Raw genomic sequence first — 23,558 nt, forward strand, 5'->3', positions numbered from 1 at the left:
CCCCCAAGGGAGCTGAGGCATGGACAATGGCACACAGTAGGTACCTTGGTAGAGTGTTTGCTGAAATTAGGTAGCATGGTCTTCCACATCCCAAGGTACAGTAAAGCAGGCCAGCTCAAGCAGACCACACAGTGTTCTGGAGTCAGTATCTACCCAGTGCTCTTGGGGGAAGTGGGCAAGGAAAGTCACCCACCTAAAGCACATACATACCCGAATGCTTCACTCTAGTGCAGGTGCCTACTGGCCTACACTTCACGTATTTGATGAGCCTTCTGAAGAGCCTCTCCTCTCCAAACCGACCTTTCCGTTTCCTTCAAACCCTCACATCTGCGTGCCTTCCAGACCATTACTCCCAGCAATTCTTACAAAGGCACTTACTTTTCAGACAGGTATCTGGGGCTCAGGGATCAGTGACCTCTCCAAGGTCACTCCCAGAAAATGTCAAAGTACTATTACCTGGCCTCCGCCTCCTAACTGCTAGTGGAGTCCCGGACCTGCAACCTGCCTGATGTGGAGAGGAAACGGGTTTCAAAGTGCTATAAATGTCCTAATGCACACACAGGTGTTCTGTAAACTGTGGTATTGGCAGCTGACAAAAGGACACTTGGAGGGTTTGATGAAACTGACCAAGGCTAGAAAGGGGGGTTAGGTGGGGTACATTCAGGCCTTTAAGGCACCCGTTTGATTGCCAATCACAACGATCAATTCCCACTGGTCTTCCCGCCGACTGCACAAGAGAGAATGCGTTGGCTGTTTATGGCACGGCAAGGCCACCGTACGGTACTAAGGTTACGGTGTTTTGCAGGAAGAGGTCCCAAGGCATTACCACAGTTGGGATGGGTGACCCTCTCTCCAGGACCTGCGGCTGCGTACTCACTCCAGCAGGTGGTCAACAACCCCTAACGCTCGAGGTTTTTAAAAGAGAGGCGTGGTGGCGACGGCGTCTCCCTCACGTGATAGGGTTTGGACTGCGCAAGCGCGTCACGCTACGCCCCGAGGACTGGGGGTCGGTCAAGGTCTGCGCCTGCGCCGGCTCCTCAGCTCGCCGATCCGCCGGCCGGCGGCTACCGGGCGTGGATCCGGGCGCCGGCGGGGATGGGTGAGTGCGAGAAGAACGCGAGAGGGGAGCACGAGGTTTCCCTCGTCCTCGTGGTGGAGGGCATGGACGCACGGAGGAGGGTCTGAGGAGGCCGCCCGGCCGGGTCAACGCGCCCCCGCAACGCGGGTTCAGTCCTCCGCTCCCCAGGTTCGCGGCTTCCGGCGTCCACTCCTGAACCCGGGCTTCGCTGGGCCCGGGACGGCGTCTAGCTGCCGGAGCGAGTTTTTCCCGCGCAGAAAAGGAGACTGGGTTTTTCGGGCGCTCCCTGAGCGGGGAGGAGCCGAGCTCCGCTAGCGCCAGGAAAAGGGCGGTGCTGGGACGGCGGGAGGGCTCCCGCCCCCCCCTCCCGGATCTGGGATTCGGGACCCAGGGATTCCGGACCCCAGACTGTTTTGAGCGTCGGAGACGGAAGGGGCAGTCCTGTGTAATTCCCTCGGCTCCCTGCCCGTCCTCTTCTCACAGATTGGCCACATGGACGCCTGCAGAGAGGTAAGTTCAGCCACAGAGCTAGACAATGCTTATTCTGCGACACCATGTTGCTTCGCGTTGTGCGAAACTCGGTGTGCAGGCTTTTGGGAGGAGGGCGGAGAAGGGGGGGGGTGGTATTGTTCATTGTAAATCTCTGTCCCGATTATTTGGTTTTAAGGCTAGCTAGATGGAGTATGTCGACGCTTCATTTATAGCATAATTTGTATTTTGCCCCTCACAGCTATACACAGCCTGTCTTAATTCACACTTGCTGTTTCTCTGCCTGTAAACTGTGAAGCCCTTAAAATAAATACGTAGTGACCTTGCTGCTTTGAGCCTCCTCTGCCTTGCTTTGAAAGGATTCCATAAAATTAGAAGGTGCAAGCACTGGTCCGGTCTCCTAGCAAAGGTTAGGCACTTCCGCGTCACCTTTAGCGCAACTCAGGGAAAAATCGCAAGCTGTTACCTCTAAGAGAAGTGGACTTACCTGTTCTCTTTTTTGGTAGTGAGCCCAGAGAAGTGGATTTTTAAATTATAGACTTTGCTTTGTATTTATAATAGCAAGAGTGCCATAACTAGGACTAGAACCCGGGTTGATCTTATTCTGAATGCTGAGTCAGACCCGTGGACCAGTGCGAGTGCACATTCTTGGAGAATTACAGTTGCCTTCTGCCCAGTTGTGCACAAAGACCTTTATGCTGGGATCACATCCGTGTATCTTTTGGGGCTGTAAATTACTGTGTTTAGACTTCACGCTGTTTTCTTAAACAGCACAGTTCGACACTTTCAGTTGCTTTAAAGTCAACTTCATTAACTTCTCTTCCTGGTGTTGAGATAGGTTGGGTGTTTCAGGGAGTGTAAAAATGGTAAATAAATTTTGCAGTAAGTTGCAAAAAAAGTATATGTGTTAAAGTATTTAAAGTGAGCTCAATTGAGCAAAGAAATTTAGCCATGTTCATAGTAGAAGATTCTGAATTTTATTTCCCCAGAATACTGTGCACACTATCCTTCTATTGCCAAGTTAAGACCCTGTTGCCACCATTGTGGTGTGCAGGATGAAACTAGAGAGAAATCTGTGGAGTTTGGGTTTCACTGCATTCCTTTTTCCTGTGTCCAGGCCTCTTTTTCCCTTTAACCTGAAGTTCTAAATGTGCTGTAATGCTCCTAAAATTTCTTAAAATATTGCAATACAGTGTCTAACTTCTGTTTAATAATAGTCTCATTATTAGTAGGAGTAATTACAAACTGAATGAAGTAACTTTATTTTATTTATTTTTAGAGAGAGGGGAATGGAGGGAGAAAGGGAGAGAAACATCAGTGTGTGGTTGTCTGTCTAGCACCGCCTATTGGGGACCTGGCCCTCAACCCAGGCCTGTGCCCTTATTGGGAATTGAACAAGCAACCTTTTGGTTTGCAATCTGGTGCTCAGTTCACTGAGCTACACCAGCCAGGGCTGAATGAAGTAACTTGAATTTGCAAAATTTTGGAAAGTAATGCTAGTACCATACAGTAAGAATTAAAAGTGAATATGGACAAAACGTTGTTTCAGGCGCACAAATAACTTGGTCTGTATTATCAAGGAACATACGTTGTTAAACAGCTTATAAGTAGCTGTGTTAGAATTTAAAATATATTATTCAGTACATATTAATGACATTTTTTCATTTGTAAATTGTTACAGTGTGTTATTGTGTAATCATATGGGTGTTAATCTGAATGTTTTTGTTGATTATAATGTTTGTTTCTGAAACTGAAGAAAACAAAAGTGTTACATGGATAAAAAGCATTTCTGTGCCAGTTGTCACACAGTATTAATAAGGAATTTTAACTCATGTCAGTCAGCTGAAACAGAAGTAAGGATATAAGATTAAGTGATTAATAATTATCAAACTATATTCTGGAAAACTTCATAAGCATCTATAAAAGTTTTTTTAAATTAAAAACGACATTAGCTTTAATTGGTTAAAAGCACAAAATTTAACAGGCAGAAGGTCTGTTTGAAAAAACAAATTTAAAAAGCTGTGTGTTTGTTTTTGCCCCCAGTTCTCTCAAGTCATTTATGTATACACACCCACAAAAATGGTGTATGAAGGGAAACTCACACCTAAGAGGTTGTATCCTGAATTAAGGGAAGCAGCCATTGAAACGGGAACAAATACAAAGTCAGCAACAGTTTTTAAAACCCAGTCTAACACTGAGTCTTCAAATGTATGGCACAGTGCTATGCTATATAAAGTTAAAGGACTGCTAGATATGAAGGAGGAAGTCTGCAGCTTTTAGCAAAAATGCTTTTCCTGAAAAACAAGTCAAAACAACACAGTCAGCAGTCAAAGGAGTATCAGAATTTCCACTTCTCGTATCTGTGGTAGACTTCTGTTTATCCAGAATGGACTAAAATTTCAGGCCAAAATGGACATTTTAAATATTTCTTACTTTGTTCATTTAAAGTTCTCTGTGTCTTTCCCCCTTACCTCGTAATTCAGAATAATCCAGCAGACAGATGACTGCTTTTAGAATTGGCTGTTTTATTTGGCGGGGGGGGGTGGAGGTGGTGAGAACGTCATAGAGTTTGGGTACTTGATGCTCATATGCATCCATAACAGGCATCCTGCTGTTTGCCAAGAACTTAGCAGTGGACTTGATGAACTTGGATTCCCACTTTTGCTTTGTTCTCCCATAGATAAAGGTCAACTTGTGGAGGGTATATTTATCACTGAGCCTTTGAAACTGAAGGACAGTTGCCAAATGTCAGGTTCCATTCTTGTTGGATCTTTCCTGTGGGTCATGAGAAAGATGCTCTTCTCCTGAGCATAAATAAAGCATATGGCACCACAAACAAGCCCAAACAGGCGTGGTCTCTGGAAAAAGGTGCATAGACAGTGATCCCAAATCAAAGCTGCTGTTGCAAAGGACCAGAAGATGGTGTAGATGGCAAGGTGACTGTCAGACCCTACATTCGCCACGGAATAGCTTCAAAAGTAATAAAAGTTTTGCTGAAAGAAAAATATATAGCCTTAAACACTAAAATTATGAAACAGAATAAAAAAATAAGCATCTGACTAAGAAAAATACAATAAAATAAACGTAGACAAAGCAGGAGAAAATGATAGTAAAGAGAAAAAAACAAACTTAAAAACTGAAAAATTGGAAAATGCAAAAACTGGTTCTTTGCCAAGATGGGATGAATGTAAACTGGATACACTGGCTACCCTGCTCAAGAAAGAACATAAGTACATAAAATTAGATTTACTTTTTAATTTTTAAAAATATTTATTTTTAGAGAGGGAAAGGGAGAGAGAAAGAGGAGAGAAACATCAGTGTGTGGTTGCCTCTCATGTGGCCCCCAACCGGGAACCAGGCCTGCAACCCAGACATGTGCCCTGGCTGGGAATCGAACCAGCAACCCCTTGCTTTACAGGCCGGCACTCAGTCCACTAAACCATACCAGCCAAAGCTAGATGTATTTTTTTTTTTTAAATAGCAAGTGCTTTATAAGACTATATAAATAAGCCAGATTTTCTTTTAAAGGACATCCAATTATCAAAATTGGTTCCAGAAGAGAGAACGTAACAGACCATTAACAATGGAAGAAATTGAGAACGTTACCAAAAAGCTACCATTCCTCAAAACACCAGGCCCAGATGGTGTACAGGTGAATTTGTTTTGTTCTACTTTGTTTTGTTTTGTAAGTACAGTTGGTATACAGTGTTTATGTTCCTTTCAGGTGCACAATACTCAGCATTTCTGTACCATCAACTACAGTGTGATCACCTCACGCAACTTGTCACAGTTTATTATTGGTTGTTTCCCCTTCTACAGGTGAATTTTGTTTAACTTTGAAGGAGAAGATAATTTGGATAATATTTAAGTTGTTTACGACATAAAGATGGAAAAATAAGATTCTTTTTACAAGCCAGTGGAACAGTGATGCCTGACCTTGACGTGCTGATAGTAGTAAATTGAAAACTTTGTATTTTATGAAGACTAATGTGAAGTTTTAAAATAAAATACTAGCCAATGGCATTTAGCAATACATTAAAAGAATATTTCACCATGGCCAAATAGGATTCATACCCATATTACAAGGGAGAGTAATTACCAAAAGACATGCTAATGTGCACACCAAATAAGTATGTCAGAAAAGAACAATAATAGTTTACCCTTGTTGAGCACCTGTTGTATTACAGACTTCTCTCCTGGGTGCTTTACATTAGGTAATCAGCCTATGAGGTAGGCAGCATCCTGATTTTATAAATGAGGAAACTAAGCCATAGAGGCATGGAGAGGCTTGTTGAAGGTCACACAGTAGCTCTGTGGTGGAGCCAGGAGTTAAGCCCAAGCAATTAGCTGTAACCCTTCAATACTACACTTTGCTCTGCCTCCAGTGTCCATGTATCATCTCAGTTGCTTCCTAAAAGCATTTGACCAAAGTTCAAGGTAGATTTTAGATTTAGTATTTATTTAGGGAAAGGGGGGGCAGGTGGATGAACTTCAGTAAAACAAGTAATGTATATTCCCTTCCCATCTTTGAAAACTCTCTAAGAGGCCCTATTCTCAATTGATTATTAGTACTAGAAAAAGTGGAATCCATTTTTATTTGGAACATAATTTCCTAGTGAATAGTGGTGGGCAGGGGCTTAAAGTATAATTGCAGATACTATACGAATTCTTAGAATTAATGCAGAATGAAGTTTTAGAGTCTTTAGCATAGTTTGTCAGGTGAAACTCTAGCAATGGAAAGACATGCTTCACTTCGTGTTTGCAGCACCATCCTAAAGGCGGGTAGAGACAGATGGTGGACAAGGAACCTTGCATGGGAACACCTCTGTGTCACAGTAACTGGTTTCCCTGTGTGCACTTGAAATTGCTAGGACTCAAGTTCTGAATGGTCCAATGACAGGACCTCCGTTTCTCAAACCAAAAGCCAGTGTCATGGTTAAGAGTAATCCCTAGTCGAGTTCCCACAGGTGTCAAAAATTCAGGATGTACACTATTACCATAGTTTAATTTTGTTCAAGAAGATAGAAGAAAGGAAGATACATGTTGTAAAGGAGAAGGCAAAATTCATGAAACGTATTATGTATAGTGGAAAGTAAATCCACCAAAAAAACCCTGAGAAATAGAAGATTTGGTAAGTTGGCTGGTAACCTTAAATATACAAGACTTGGTAGCTTTTTCACATGTAGATAAAAAGCAGTTAGAAAATTAATTGGAAGAAAATAGACCGTTTATAATAGTGACCAAAAGGTAAAATACCTAGACATATTCAAGATCTATATGTAAAAATTTAAATGCTACTAAGGTTTGTAGAAAGATACAAGTAAATAGTGAGACATCATGGTCTTGTAAAGTTTGATTTTTGGAAACATTCTTCAAGTTTATAGAGTCACTGTCACTATGAAATAAATACCAACAAGATTCTGGGGAGGAATACAACAAAAATATACTGAAGTTTATCTGGAAAAGTATAAGAGCCCATAAAGCTGATAATTCTGATGGGAAGAGTAGAAAGGGGGTCCTACTAGGTACTGAAGTCTGTTCTGATGCTGCAGTAGGTTCAAGCAGGTTGCTGTTAGGGAAGAAATGCTAGGCTAGTGGTTGAGCAGAAGGGGGTGCAGAAATAAATGCAAAATGCCTATGGATGTTTAGGTTATGCTCTTATCTTTGCCCGACCCTTCATACTGAAATTCCAGAGAGATTATAGAACAGATGATGAGATTGTAAAAGTCAAAGAAGGAATCATGGATTATTTGTATATAGTTTTAAAGGACACAAAACCTTGAAACCAAGATCAATAGATTTAATATCCAAGTTAAACTTCAGTATCATAAAAATGATACAAAATGGGGAAGGTATTTGTTGCAATTTGATTTTCTTCATATGCAAATAAGTTTCACAAATCAGTTAAGAAAAAACACAAAGTGTATACAGAAAAATAGGTAAAATGAAAATTTATAGTGAAAGAAATTCAAATAGTCAATTAAAATGAAAAATGCTGAATTTTATTCAAAAAACTTAAATGACAAAGGGAGATTTTTTTTCACCCATCACTTTGGCAAAAATTGCAGTTTAATGCCTGATACTAGAAATAGTAGGGAACTTGGTACTGGCATACACTTAATGGAAATGTAAATCGTACATTTTTTGGGAGCAGTGTGGGGTAGCTGTCAAATTAAAATGCATCACGCTGAACCTGCGGCAGTCCCTTGTAAAGATCTGTCCTACAGACAGACTGGTGAGAGTCCAAGCACAGGGGCAGAGCTGCTCCTGGCAGCATTGTTTCAAAGGGGAAAAACAAACCAAAGCCAAAAATCTAACCATAAATAAGAGATAGAGCAAATTATAATGTAAGTATATAATATATTTATATGCAATTATAATACATCTGTTTGATCGAATACTGTGCAGCCATTCAGAACACTGGGATTATCTCTGCTATTAGAAAATTCCCAAGTGCGTGGTTGAACACCTTGCTTTTTTTTTTTTACTTAGTGTGTTCTTTTGGTGTATTTTCAAAGTGAAGGATAGGCAGGTGAGGTGAAGCGGAGCGAGTGTGACTAGCATCAGGCTGACTGATGAAGAGGCTTTCTCAGTAATCGGGCGGCAGATGAGAAGGTGAGGTGGGACAGTTCGCCCGGAGGGGGGCGCTGTCTGTATGTTTGGTTTCATGTCTTTTCAAAATAGGCACTTTAATATGTACCTGTATACTACATTTTTTCCTAAAAATGAATAGGAAAACTTCACTGCGTTGCGGAAGTCTGTGGGGGAGGGGTCTGAGAGAGAAAAATGTTGTTTGCTGGCCTCTTGCCCCACTTCCAGTCACCTCCCCCACTACCCACAAGCAGATTGGGCCCTTCTGGTGCTGATTCCCTGGTGGATGGGTTTGTGTATGTTCTAGGGCCCTGTGGGTCTCTTTAGTAACTTCCCTGTGAGGTTGGGAGTTTCTCTTGCCACTGCAACCCCCACAGGTTTTTACAGTCGGAGGTTTTGAGCCTGTATTTCCCCTGTGCTGGAACCCTGGGTTGCAAAGTCTGTCCTGCTCTGAAGTTGTACCTCCTGGTTTTTCAGCACACAGATGTGGAACCTCCCAGTCCTCTGCCACCACCTTGTCATACATCCTCTCTGCTCTGGCTGCCTGTCTCTGCTCCTCCTACAGGTCTGAATGAATGTTTCTTCTTTAACTCCTTCGTTGTGGGACTTCCATACAGTTTGATTTTCTGGCAATTCTGGTTATTTTTTGTTTTTAAATTTGTTGTCCTTTTGCTTATGCAGGGAGGTCAGGTATATCTACCTTAGCCTCCATCTTGGCTGGAAGTCCCTATTTTAAGTTTTTTGAAGAACAGAGGGATGGCCATAATTTTTTTTAATCATCACCCAAGGACGTTTTTTCATTGCTCTAGAGATACAGGAAGGGTTGGTGGGAGAGAGACAAATACAGAGAGAGAGAGAGAGAGAGACATCAATTAGTTGCCTTCTCATACATGCCCCTACCGGGTATTAAACCCTGCAACCTGGGTGTGTACCCTGATCAGGAATTAAATCCACGTCCTTTTCAGCCTATGAGACGATGCTCCAACCGAGCCACACCAGCCGAGAGCACACCATACAGTTTTCTTTAGAGGTTGCACCATTTTACATTCCCACCAGTGGTGCACAAGGGTTCCGACTTCTCTACATCCCCACCAATAGTCGTTGTCCTTTTCCTTTCCGCTCCCTTTCCCCTCCCTCCCTGCCTCCCTTCCTTCCGTCCTCTCGTCCTCTCTTCCCTCCTCTCTTCCCTCCTCTCTTTCATAGGGGCCATCCTAATGGGTATGAGGCGATATTTCATTGTGGGTTTGATTTGCATTTCCCTGATGATAAGTGATGTCAAGCATCTCTTCATATGCTTGTTGACTGTTTGTATATCTTTGGAGAAATATCTTTTCAGGTCCTTTGCTCATTTTTAATTAGGTTATTTAATTTTTTGAGTTGTAGTTAAATGTGATATTTTACTGTTGAAGAATATAAGCAATTTTGAAATATTTAGCCTGATACATATAAAATATAAAACTGTCATGTCCCCAGCTGAAGGTAATTTCTGCGACTATTTCTGGGATGTAGGAAATGTTCTGGATGGTCTTAACTATTTAGATCCTTTTGAGGGGAAAGTTGGCTTTAGATGACAGGCAAGAACAATCTTGCCATTTTAAGGAAACATACATTCTGTTTTGCCTCAGTTCTACCCAGTGGGCTAAATGGATATATTTAGGCTTCAAATAGTTTTCCTCATGGTCTCTTACAGCCAACTTTTGTCTCAGGGCGGCCTCCGAAAGTCACTGCCACCTGTGGTATGAAAGCAGGAACAAGGAGCCTGGAGTGAGTCAGGCTTCATTTCAAGATGCCAGCTCTACCAGTTAGTAACTGTACCTTGGGCAAAAGAGTGTTGGTCATTTCATTGGTAAAGCTAGGAAAATATTTATAGAGTTGTTTTGAGAATTAAATTTGTGAAAATACAGTGTAGAGTACACACCCGCAGGCCCCCTTCAACCCTTTACTTCCAGCCTCCGCTTCTTAGCATGTGTGCGCGGCGTCCCTCACCCAATGCCACGTCCACTGCCGCGTCCACTGTTGGATCCCTCTCTCCGTGACAAGGTCCTGAGAGGGGGTGTAAGACTTCAAGGAAGCAGTTTCCAACCTGGTGGACGTGGCATGGAAGGCCCTGCAATACCTATTGTGATTGTGCTTGCTTTGGGGATCATGACCCTTTTTGCTTTAATCATTATGAATACCCTGGCAGTGATTCAGATAGTGTGCCTGGACCTTTCCTGGCTCAATGAACGGAATAATAATATCATACTAGAAACGTCAGGGAATACAGGCACAAGGAAACAATCAGAACAATCTGAGAATTCAAGCTTAATCAATAACAGATCATTAGAAAAACACCCAAGACAAGATAGAATACTCTAGGAAATCAGGAGATGATCTCACTACTTTCTTAGAGGGAATCAAAGTACAAAACATGTCTATAAAAGAACTCCTAGAGAAACTTAAAAGAAGTACCCTTAAAAGCCCCCTGCAACATAGGAATAGCCCCTTCTTTACCTTGAATAAGAATATATATCAACTAGACAGGCAAAGAAATAACAAAAGCTAGTTAGTTATTACAAACTAAACAGTCAGTAGGGAGTCAGAATTTATAGTACACAGAAAAACATTTTAAGCAAAAAAAAAAAAAGGTAGATAGCTAAGTTAGACATCACAAGGGCCTTATTTATAATAAATCTCCTATTTTCTTTACTCAATTTAGCGTATCCTTTTGCCCTATACCAAATTCTGAGAAACTTTAATATACAATAAGATATTTCTAATTGTCTGATTAATGGCTCTCCTAGTTAAAATAATCTTTAACTAAATCTATGGGAACTTTTGTACTTTTACTGAATACCTTTGTATTGATTTTTTCTGCTTAAATGATCATGTTATACTGCAGATATTAATCACTACCTGAAATGAAAATATAAAAACCTGCTTGTACTTGCAATAAACGGAACAGAGCTTCACTGTCCTTTGAGGCGTGTTGTCGTCTGTTACCCAGCGCCGACGCCTACCCTCACCTGTGGGACCCCTTGACCCGCTGCGGCTGGACCGCGGCAAGCATGTGCGCGCGGTGTCCCTCACTCGTGCTCCGTGTCCCTCACCCGTGCTCCGTGCCCCTCACCCGTGCTCCGTGCCCCTCACCTGTGCTCCTCACCTGTGCTCCGTGCCCCGTGCCCCTCACCTGTGCCCCTCACCCGTGCTCCATGCCCCTCACCCGTGCTCCGTGCCCCTCACCCGTGCTCCTCACCCGTGCCCCGTGCCCCTCACCCGTGCCCCGTGCCCCTCACCTGTGCTCCTCACCCGTGCCCCGTGCCCCTCACCTGTGCTCCTCACCTGTGCCCCGTGCCCCTCACCCGTGCCCCGTGCCCCTCACCTGTGCTCCTCACCCGTGCTCCGTGCCCCTCACCTGTGCTCCTCACCCGTGCCCCGTGCCCCTCACCCGTGCTCCATGCCCCTCACCTGTGCTCCTCACCCGTGCTCCGTGCCCCTCACCCGTGCTCCATGCCCCTCACCTGTGCTCCTCACCCGTGCCCCTCACCCATGCCCCATGCCCCTCACCCGTGCTCCTCACCCGTGCCCCGTGCCCCTCACCTGTGCTCCTCACCCGTGCCCCATGCCCCTCACCTGTGCTCCTCACCCGTGCCCCGTGCCCCTCACCCGTGCTCCTCACCCGTGCCCCGTGCCCCTCACCTGTGCTCCTCACCCGTGCTCCGTGCCCCTCACCCGTGCTCCATGCCCCTCACCTGTGCCCCTCACCCGTGCCCCTCACCCATGCTCCGTGCCCCTCACCTGTGCCCCTCACCCGTGCCCCGTGCCCCTCACCCGTGCCCCTCACCCGTGCCCCGTGCCCCTCACCCGTGCTCCTCACCCGTGCTCTGTGCCCCGTGCCCCTCACCTGTGCTCCTCACCCGTGCCCCGTGCCCCGTGCCCCTCACCTGTGCCCCTCACCCGTGCTCCGTGCCCCTCACCTGTGCTCCTCACCCGTGCTCCGTGCCCCTCACCCATGCTCCGTGCCCCTCACCTGTGCCCCTCACCCGTGTTCCGTGGCCCTCACCCGTGCTCCATGGCACACTTCTCCTAGAAGATACTGCTGCGGTGTCAGCGCTCACCCTGGCAGTCTCCTGTGGAATCACGAGTTCCTTGTCTTTGGATTACGAGCATTGAGCAGAGGGCCTGGTTCAGAGCGGGTACCATGTAAGCGTTAGTGAACACAGTGATTGAATGCATGTCCTGCTGTTGTATTTCTCGTGGAAGGACTTTGTTTCAGAAGGATAGTGATGTATACAGTTGTGTAGTGTAGACAGTGTGCATGAACCAGTCCAGTGGTGCTCAAATTGTTTCGGTCTCAGGATCCTTTTACACCTAAAAATTATTGTGGATGCCAAAGAGCCTTTATTTATGTGGATTAATATTTGTGGTCTTAGCAATTGAAACAAAATTTTAAAATACTTATTTCTTTTAATCTTTTTCCTTTTTTAAAGGTTTTATTTATTTTTAGAGTGAGGGGAAGGGAAGCAGAAAGAGGGGGGAAACATCAATGTGTGGTTGCCTTTCACATGCGCCCCATTGGGGACCTGGCCCACAACCCAGGCATGTTCCCTGGCTGGGAATTGAACCAGTGACTCTTTGGTTTGCAGGCCTGCACTCAATCAACTGAGCTACACCAGCTAGGGCTAAAATTTAAAAATATTTATTAATTTACTTAATAATAATGATGATAAACTCATGTTAATATAAGCAACACATTTTCATGAAAAGTAACTTTTTAAAAAAATCATTGAGAAGAGCATGTTTTATAGTTTTGCAGGTTTCATTAATGTCTGGTTTGAAAAGATAAGCAGGGTCCCATATCTGCTTCTGCTTCAGTCGGAGTTGTTCTGGTCGGAGTTTATGCAGAAAATTAAGCTTCACACAGTGTGTTATTGGAAAAGGGGGCACCGCCAGACCATGGAAAGGGTCTTGGGGACCTCCAGGAGCCCTCTGAAAATGGAACACTCTGTTTAAAGGTTTACCTATTGTCATTTTATTATTTGTAGGTTAAAAAGAATCCTTCATGAAGAAGAAAGATCGTAAGCCACAAGCTGCATGATGGATTCAGAAGCTCATGAAAAGAGGTCTCCCATCATAACATCTTCAAAACAAGATATATCGCCTCATATTACAGATGTTGGTGAAATGAAACACTATTTGTGTGGCTGCTGTGCAGCTTTCAACAACGTAACAATCACGTATCCCGTTCAGAAGGTCCTCTTTCGGCAACAGCTTTATGGAATCAAAACCAGGGACGCAGTGCTTCAGTTGCGGAGGGACGGCTTCCGGAACCTGTACCGCGGCATCCTCCCCCCGCTGATGCAGAAGACGACGACACTGGCACTTATGTTCGGTCTGTATGAGGATTTGTCCTGCCTCCTCCGGAGGCACACCAGTGCCCCAGAGGTTGCAACCCGCAGCATGGCGGCGTTACTTGCGGGGACAACGGAAGCAATTTTCACCCCGTTTGAAAGAGTTCAAACATTGCTTCAAGACCACAAGCATCATGACAAATTCACAAACACTTACCAGGCTTTCAAAGCACTGAAGTGCCATGGAGTTGGAGAGTATTACCGAGGCTTGACACCTATTCTTTTCCGCAATGGCTTCAGCAACGTCCTGTTTTTTGGCCTCCGGGGTCCCATCAAGGAGCACCTGCCTACTGCTACAACTCACGGCGCTCACTTGGTCACCGATTTTATCTGCGGAGGGCTGTTGGGCGCCATGTTGGGAATCTTGTTTTTCCCACTTAATGTTGTAAAAACTCGCATGCAGTCTCAGATTGGTGGGGAATTCCAGTCTTTTCCCAAGGTTTTCAAAAAAATCTGGTTAGAACGGGACAGGAAACTCACAAATCTTTTCAGAGGTGCCCATCTGAATTACCATCGGTCCCTCATCTCTTGGGGCATAATCAATGCGACCTATGAATTCTTGTTAAAGGTTATATGAAAGAAATCATCAGTTAGGTGCCATTTATTAACTGACTAGACCTTCAAAGAAGAAAGCAGTTTGGCCTTGTCCTTAATTGGCCAAATACCAGTTGGTGTCACAAGTTCAGGGCACAGTGAATTACAGGCAAAGCTGTTCTCTTTAAGCACCAACAAATTTGGAATAAAATGTTACAATAGGAAATTTTAAGGGTTCTGGGGTTTTGGGTTTTGTTTTAATTATTACCTGAGAACTTTAGGCTCATTGCCTTGTTAAGAGCTGTTTATCTGATGGATGGCTTTTGACAAAGAAACTAATAGCCACGATGGTCTTGTCCAAAGTCTCCGAACCTTCTGTGTTGAAATGTCAGTGGCCATGACCAGCCAGAGGAAAGGCTCTTAGGACCTCTTGAATTCTCAGGCTTACTTTATTACTCCATTTCTTGCTTCTCTGTTCTTAGAAGTTGTAAAGGGTACTCTTCTTTGCTGCACTTAAGCATATACACCAGAGGACAAAGGAGCAGGACAGGGAAGAAAAGAGCTTAATAGTCATAGGCTTTTTGTGATAAATTGCTTGTATTCATTTTTGAAACAAAGTACCTGTTGGGGGGTCATTACCAGACTATTTCTGCTCAGACGTCGTAGGCTTGAGCAGGCAGTGAAAGGAAAAACCATTTTGCTTTCTAGGTTTGAAAGTTTTCTGTTTAGTTCTGGATGTGACCTTAAACCTGTTCATAATATCCTTATGTTGATTTCACCTACTTCATAGCGAACAGATGGGGAGACTTAAATTTTGTCATAAACATTTCATCCTAAGTTTTATATTAATTTCAGATCAAATTCTCTTTAGTTCAGTTTCTTTTTATAAGATGATATTTATTTTTTTAGAGAGAAGGGAAGGGAGGGAGAAAGGGAGAGAAACATCAATTTGTTGCCTCTCATATGTACCCCAAGTGGGGACCAAACCTGCATGTGCCCTGACCCGGAACTGAACCGGTGACCTTTCGTTCTGCAGGCCAATGCCCAACCAAGTGAGTCAAGTGACTCACTGCAGGCCAGTGAGCCACCCTGATCTGGGGTTCTTTAGCTCAATATCTTTGAAGTATTGTTGGCAACTTACCAAACATCTTTGGCTGTTTTTTCCCTTTGGATAGTAGTTTGTCTTATTCAGGTATTCCATTCTCTTGAAACTCCTTTTTAAAAAGAAAAACACTACCATAAATTTTTACTTTGGAAGTCTAAGAGAATCTCAATATTTTTTTTCTGGTTTCTGATTGTTTTGGGGGAACAAAATCAGGATAGCATTCACCTCACAGTGTTTGCCTTTTTTTTTACTCCGGAAATAGAAACTTCTATTAGGATTTTTACATTTTGGAAACCCAATTTTACCATTTTACCATTAAAAGAGTTTGAGAGGATAAGATCTAAATAGAGATATTTGAAGGGTTAATTTTTAATTTCTAGAAGTTGGAAAAATAGCTGGATAAATTGATTACTCATGCCTCAGCTAGCAAGAACTTGTTTTGTCAAAGGACATATTTTAAAATGTTTTTTCCAGATAAGGCAAAATGACTCATACACCAATTGAGTAATTAATAAAATACAAAAACACCTAGAAAAGCCGTTTATCTTTTAAAGCCTACATACGTAAATAACATGATCAAGATTGTTCTCCAGCATCTGACATAGTAGTTAGGTTTCTTATTGCTAGTTTTTCATCATTCTGGGTAATTGCATATGAGTATGTGCCCACTGACCAAAATAAAATCAGGGTCTCAATTGGTAGTTTACTCAGTTTCTGGGCAGATAGTCCAAAAAAAGATGTTTACCTCTACATGCAGTACGGCTGGACAAATAAAATAAGCATCCTTCCAACCAAAAGCATTGGAAAGCGTTCGTTAGACAGTAAATCAAGCTCAGGAGGTTTACCGCCGCTCTGCTCGCCCGGTGTGCCAGGTGGCAGTTTACTTTAGCAACACAGGTGCAGATGTAGAGATTTCAGAACACAGTGTCACCAAATAAAGGTGAGTAGCCTGTCCAATGGAGTCAAATCAGGATTTGAAGCGGCTCTTTCAAACATGAGTGACCGTGGCACTGTGGTGCCTGGCCCCTCATTCGTGTGTGTGTGTGTCCCCGAGTACTCCCGGGCACATCTAGGTGCTCAGCATGCGGCAGGCGTGTGAGCCTGGGGTTGAGTCCTGGCCCTGGGAACGGACTCCAAGGGCCTTGTCCCACAGGGCTTCCTCCTCTCTGTACACTCCATGCAGGTGGTAGAAATCTAAGTTCTAAAGCACTTTTGTGAAATACAAGAAGTGAGAATTCGAAGGCGGATGCTTTGATTTCTGCTGTCTCAAAATATGTGGCATTTACAAACAATAAATATTTTTAATGGTTTCAACTCATACTATTTTGGGATTTCTTTGTTACTTTTTACGGCTTTTGAAGACCAAACTGCAAATACCTTACCAGGGATGGTTTTATGTTGTCATACAGACTTGTTAAACTTGACAAGAAATTCAACAGGACTTGTAGCTCACAGCTTTGTCTGAACTTTAAGGCAAAATGTGTTAATAAGACAGTAACTATTGTTTTTACCTTCATTGTGAACTAGTACAGTAATTTTGAAAAGACAACTATGATCAAATAACTATTTGAAAAGCTTTAAAAGTGGCCCTTTTGTTCCATGTGTGACACAGACTGCTCATGAGCCCAGGTGCTCTGGCCTTGCCGTGTGCTTCGTGTCGGTGCGAGGGTTGTGTGATTAACACCCGCTGAGCGGTACAAGCCCCGGGACGCCCCGTAAACACAACCTCTGTGTGGTGACGCGCTGCTGTTGCAGACTAGGCGGGTGTTTCTGTCTCTAGTCGATGTTCTTCTTACCTTAATAGCTATATAATCCCCTACCGTATGTTCTGAACTGTGCGGTAGAACAGAATCGTGCAAGTCTGACCATCTTTGAAGACCTGAAACGCCCTGGTTCAGTTACAGCTTCAGTCTCAGAGGACTGGGGGGTGGGGAAGGGAGCAGTGGGTGGGAGGTGGGCGTGGGAAGCGGGGTCTAGAGGGGTTCACCGTGAGTCAGTCCCGTTGACCAGCCCTGGGTCCCTGCAGGGGAGATGCTATGCAGCCAAAATGAAGGCGAGAAATCGCTCTTGAAGAAAAACATGATTTCTTTTAAAGTAATAGCCCAGTTTTCCCATACATATCAAAGACTTGAGCAGGCATTCTAAAATTGGAGGCTTTTAACTTTTAATACTTTGTTTAAGCTTAATATTAAATATTTGCTTAAGTGGCTCCCAAATTGTGGGGCAGCCTCTACATGTTCAGTTTTTAAAGTTTCATTGAACGTGGTGAAGCAATAGAGCTGTTTTTGTTTGACATTTTGAATTTTGCGACTGTGAGTTTAAATGAAACCTGTAGATGTTTTCAGAGTTAACATTCTACTTTTGGTAATTCTTTTTGGAATAAAGTTTTGGCTTTTTTTTTTTTTAATGGATTTGGCCTTGTGGTTGAGTTAGAGTTACTAGCATTCTTTTTTGTGTGATAAATTGATATATTAGTATTTTTGTTAAAAATGCTAGCAACTTCACCTCACGACTTTGTAGATTGAACAGTTCTTCATTTATTCATCTTTGGTCAGGAGGGGTTCCAGTCCTGGCCAGTGGCACAGTTGGTTGGAGTGTTGTCCTACTGTAACCAAAAAGTTGCAGGTTCGATCCCCAGTTGGGGCACATAACCTAGATTGCAGGTTTAGTCCCTGGTCTGAGTGCGTGTGACCCCAGCCTGGGTATGAATGGGCGGCAACTGACCGATGCTTTTCTCTCACGTCCGTGTTTCTTGCCTGTCTAAAAGTAATGGGGAAAACGTCCTTGGGCGAAGATAAAAATAAATTTTTTTTTAAGTTCCAGATAGTTTTCCAGATGGCTAAACTGTAAAGCATTTTGATTTTTTTCCTGCTGTGTCCAATGGTAAATTCAGCTTGTCCGTAATCTGTACCTTCAGGTCACGCTTTCCCCCAGGTAAATGGTCTGGGTGCTGGTGCTTTTCCACTTTCGTATCTGCTTTTTAACTTCATAGCCACTGCTTCCTGTCGGGGTGACGTTGTATCGGCCGCACCGTTGGTTCACGTGTAAATTGTAAGGTGCTCCCTGTGTCTGGGCGAGCGGAGGCGGCTTGGCGAGGACCACTGGGGGGAGGGGGCAGTTGCTGTAACATGTCCCAGAAACTCGAGGGTAGAAATTATTACGAAAGTGAATATCCTGAACTTCAGAGTTGACAAAAGGAGTGTTACATGTCATCTGGTGAGACTTTTTAACCCACCTGCGGCAGCCATTGTAGATCAGAGACGAGGGGAGCGTGTAGGGACCTGGTACTTCTCAAGGCGGGACGGGGACGGGGGCCTAGAGGAGCTCGTGCTGCCTCAGAGCCCCCCCCCCCATCTCCCCGAGGCTGGTTCCCCACTTAGTCCATGTAGCAGCCGAAGTTGCCAGTAGGGAGCTTTCTTCCAGATGAGCATACCCGATTTTGAAGCAGAAATTGAGAATATCTAGATTCGCATCTCTTCAATCCATTCTCCATACTGCTGACAGTAATTATTTCAGACGAAACGATCCGGCCTCTGCCACCTTTGTTCACCTACAGCTGCCACTGCCCTGCTCTGTCACTGCCCTCAACACCAGGACTTCTGTACTCAGCAGCGGGTCCCCGGCCCTTCACCCGAGCAGAGTGCCCCCGCCCCAAGCACTGCGCCCTTCCCTGATTCACTCAGCACCTCCTCCTGAGATCAAAAGTCACTTCAGGCAAGACAGTTCATGCACCACCTCTTGCACCTTTCAAGTGCCAGCCCCACGAGGGAGGGATCTGCTCTGGTCTCCAGTGTTCCCAGTGCCTGGCACAGGAGCTGACAACTGGTTTATATCTGGTTAATATCTCGAAGAATCGAGAGAGTGAAGGGACACGTGGATATTCAGGATTACAGCATTCTGGAATATCCCGTCTGACCTTCATTCCTTGATGGGCCATGGAGGTTAAGGAAAGTATTTTTATGTGGCTTGAGCTGCCATAATGAAATACCATGGACTAGGTGGCTTAAAAAAGACATTTCTCACAGTGCGGGGGGGGAGGGGGGGGGCTAGGAAATCCAAGATCAAGGTGCCGGCGGATTTGGTTCCTGGTGACAGGCCTCTTGGTGTGCTGACTTGTCATGGAAGGGGAGAAACTCCTGATCTCATCTAACCCTAATTACCCCTCGAAGGCCCATTTACAAATACCGTCACATTGGGACGGTATTTGGGACAGTCTGAGAAACGTCTGCCCAACTTGAGACAAAACAAAGGTTGTGTGTGTCAGGATTGTACGAGTGTGCAGACATTCCATTTTTCTGATCCCTCTGCACTGCGTGTGAACTGTGGAACTAAGCTGGATGCAGTTAACCAAGAAGGGCGAGAAGCAAGTTTCTTAAAATAGTGTCATTGGTCCTATTCTGTCACTGCAGAAGAGCCACGAAGGTGGTAACTTGTACTTAATGAGAGCAAACGCCTCTACCTTTAATCAACAAAAATAAAAGCACTCGCGATGAGTCATCAGTACTTGCTCCTGCTACAAAGTAAAGCACGAAAAGGGAATGGACTTAGTTACGATACTACCTTTTCATTTCAGACTAGAAAGGAACTTACTCCTCTCTCAAGGGTCATATCTGTAGTAATGGGTGGCTTCTGAGAAGAGCGTTCTCTTTCGTTGGGGGGAAAAAGGAAGTTTCAAAACTTTCTGCTGAATCCCTCTCCCCTAGTTTTCTGGGAAAAGGGCGATTTAAAACAGAAACGACCCGGGTTTCTTGGTTTCCTCACCACTCCCTCCTCACCAGGAAAGAGCCATAGAGGTTTCAAGGACATAATAGGAAAAAGTGGGTATGTGTGGGGACCAAGTACAGTGCTTCTCTGTAACGTGTGTTAAGTACGAAGGTTAAGAGTAAAGAAGTCCGGCGGGGGCCCGGCCCGGAGACGCAGTCTGTTTGAGCGAGCGCAGGCGAGTCCGGGAGGGCGGAATAAATACTTCGTTGCCGCCTGGAGCTCTTCCCACCCGAGCGGGACAGCAGGTTGTTCCTTGTCTGCGGGCAGTGCTGAGTATGTTCCAGTCTCTGTAAACCCAAACTGGGGAAAAACAGACTTCATAAGTTCAATTTGTGCCTTTTATAGTTTCTTCCTTGTTTAGCAAATTTGCCTTACATCTGCTCAGTACTATAAAACTGCCCTTATTTAAAGACGAATCATTTAGCATTACGAGTCTAGCTGTGGGGACATACAGAGCATGGGACGCCTGGAACAAGTTCCAAAGTCCGAACAGAAAGTTCCCCTTGATGCCCCCGTGACCCCGTGACCCCGTGGCCTGTGCCGACCTGCTCAACCCCTGCTCTCTCCGCCGTCTGTGCTGCATCTGTCGCCTCCCTGTGAGTTTACCGAGGGCAGGGACTGTCTTCTGATCTTTGTACCCGCAGACTAGAGATTCTCGTATCTGCTCAGTGAATAAATCATAATCGGGTCCCAGATGTTGTTTCACTGTTACTCTTCCTGTTCCAGAGACTGTTTGACTCTCTTCGGAATATGTCCTAAAAATCATTGTGGGGGCTGCATAGTGTGTGATTCGTTCATGCAGCTCTGGGAGGGACGGGGAGGGTCTTCCTGGGAAGGGGCGTGAGGGACGTTCCGGGGTGGGTGGTAACCTGTATCCTGATACGGGTTTTGTTTTACATGTGTATACATTTGTATAAACTTAGAGGGCCTGCTGTTTATATTTGTGGGCTTCAATCATAGGGAAACTTCAACAAAAGAAAAAATACCGAACTTTAGTTAATGATGTGTATTGCTGAGGTTTTGGGAAAGATAGGTACAGCTATCTGCAATTTATTCAAAATAAATTAAGATGGGTTGATGGAATATTAGATAAGTGATAAAGCAAGTGTAATAAAATATTCATGTAATCCTGGAAAACAAATGTTGGCTGTAAAATTCAACTTTATTGTATGTTTGCACATTTCATAATAAAATGTGGAGAAAAATCATTAGGGCGCTTATCACAGTATTTGATGTTGGCAATATGTTGGAAGATTCAGTTTAGTTCTGTTAGCATGTTAATTATTCTCAGAGTGCCATTGAAGTCATAGCGGTATCACCCCTACAGAAATAATGGCTAGAGGGCAATACAGACCTATGACCTAGTAATTCCCTTTCCCACAAGTCACAAGATGGTAGCCACCTGCGACCTCCTCCCTCTCCTCAGGCCCAGAGTACCACCCACAGAGTACCACCCACAGACTGGGACAGGGCTGGTGGGTGAAACACAGCCTAATCAATTTATTTTTTTATAGAGACCACCCCAGGGGTCTGGAGTCAAGCAATCCTTTCACAATGAAATAGGGGTCCTTCCTTTTACCCAAAGACTAAGCTTTTCTGCTGACGGGCTTTGCGAGTTAATAGGGCAGCAGCAGTCTAGTGTACCAGTAACTTAAATGGCTTTCGATGGAAACAGCTGTTTCCTAAAAAAAAAAAAAATTAAAAATCTTTTTTTAAAGATCGAGTTGTCTCCGCCCTGGTTAGTTTCCCTTGTGCCTTTTCCGGAGTCGCAGCTCACGCCAGGGGTGGGACTTTCTGTAGCACTGCTCCTCCCGGAGCCAGAAGATAAGCCGCCCAGCGCCAGTCTGTTTCTGAGAAGGTGGGATGATCTCAGTTTGATTAGCTGCTCAGTAACTTAAATATCAAGTCAAATCAGGAAAGTCTAGGCTCTTGCTGATGCAGGGCCAGCCTGACAACGGACTGAATGGTGTAGCTGAAGGGACGCCTGTTGTGCATCTACAGTATCAACCTGCAAAGTTAAGATCTTCCCTAACCCGGCTTCCTTCCTCTACATAAAGATCCTTGGGATCTGTCATCCGTGAAAAGCCAAACTCTTGACTGCATTTTCAGTGTCTGGAGTGCTCAAACTGGTCTCCAGACCTAGAGCAGTGACAGGGAACTGGTTAGAAGTGCAAAACCGGGCTCCGACCCCAGACCTATGAAGTCAGAAACCCTGGGTGAGGACCCTGCAGTCTGTGTTTTGAAAGCCCTCCAGGGACTTGGACTCGAGCTCCGGTTTGAGCATCACTTTCCACGTCTTCTGCTAGGAGGGCCTGGAAGAAAACTCATGGACAGAAGTTTGTGTTGTTCTCAGCACTAAGTGTGTGGTAATTTGTGACACCAGTAACAGGAAACTAATATAAATTGTTGACTTATTGGAATAAATAAATGCATGCCAGATAACCATTTCCTTTTAAAGAAAAATCTACTTTTAAATTTTTCTGACTCATAGCCTGTCAGTCATTGGAATAACTGAAATAGCAATTAGTGCTATGGTTGGTTCAATCAGCTTATATAAATGGTTAATTTCACAAAATAAAAGGGATTCATTCCATTTTTCTCTTCAATGATTTAACAAAAAAGTGTTCCAAATTTAATCGTCTTTTTTTTTAGTGAATTAAAATAGTATGGTAAAATGAACCACCACTCACACTGTTAAGTGATACAAAAAAAGTCCTTCTAGGGAACACTGAAAAAAAAATGCACATTCTAATGTGTCTACCTGAGAACCAATCACTGTATACAGCTCCACAAACAAAAGTAAAATGTATCCGCTATGCTATTTATATGAACACAATTTTCACTTGAATAAAGAACGAATTTGTAAAACTCTCAAAAACATATCAAACAAACAGGTAAATGGCCAGAACAGTAACGAACAGTGCAGATCAGTCAGGTCTCAGTAAATGTGTTTCGGGTAAAATGCCGCTGGTCACCACAGAATGGGGCATGAGCACACGGTGGTCCCTGGAAGAGATCGATTTCTTAAATCTTTTTACAAGTTCCTTTATTTCTGTACATGTTTTATAATGTACATACACACATATATGTGTGTATATATCTACACACATACAAAAGTGATAAAGAATCCAAATTTGAAGTGTATTCTCTAATTTTTTCTGATAGGGCTACACCAAGTTCAGACTGTAACGAGAACCACCCCACCACTGCCTGCGTCTGGCCCCAGGACGAACGCCTAAGCGACTTAAGCAAAAATGTTCCAGCTGCTGCTAAATGCAGGTTTGCCCTCAGCCTTTCACCAGGTTCACACACACAGAAAGTGTGTCAAGCATTTCAAAGTAGTATTTATTTTTTTAAAAGCACATTATGAGGTAGACTTATACCAAAATATTCAGTGCATATAATAAAAGGTTAAAAACTTAAAATTGGATGTAGGTATGTATGTATGTTGAGAATAAATTCACCTATAACTATACATTCATTCATTTGAAAAACTCAAAAACATTTCAATTGAAAAGGTAAAAAGCCAATTGCATTTTTAGAATACTTTTCTAATTCTGAAATGAAGAATATTTGATCTGTTAAAAAGTTGGTTGAAAGGTCAGTA

The 23,558-nt window shown here is 43.8% G+C and overlaps 1 protein-coding gene across 8 annotated transcripts in view; it reads left to right on the top strand.

Annotated features, from left to right (window-relative positions):
- Window positions 1–800: 800 nt before the first annotated feature.
- The window catches only part of SLC25A51 (solute carrier family 25 member 51), a 73,054-nt gene continuing 50,296 nt past the window's right edge, over window positions 801–23,558 (top strand). For 2 of the 8 annotated variants that reach the window (XM_053656589.1, XM_053656588.1), the window contains exons 1-2: window positions 801–1,099; window positions 23,117–23,230. In XM_053656589.1, the coding sequence (XP_053512564.1) occupies window positions 837–1,099; window positions 23,117–23,230 (377 nt within the window). In that variant the 5' untranslated portion in view covers window positions 801–836. Of the gene's footprint in view, window positions 1,589–5,095; window positions 5,220–8,059; window positions 8,183–13,182; window positions 16,506–23,116; window positions 23,356–23,558 lie in introns of those variants that run through there. The other 6 variants (XM_053656587.1, XM_037140757.2, XM_037140753.2 and 3 more) reach the window with 6 other exon arrangements.

The sequence above is a fragment of the Artibeus jamaicensis genome, unplaced genomic scaffold, assembly GCF_021234435.1.
Source record: "Artibeus jamaicensis isolate MK-2021 breed Jamaican fruit bat unplaced genomic scaffold, CSHL_Jam_final scaffold_1964, whole genome shotgun sequence".
NCBI lineage: Eukaryota > Metazoa > Chordata > Mammalia > Chiroptera > Phyllostomidae > Artibeus > Artibeus jamaicensis.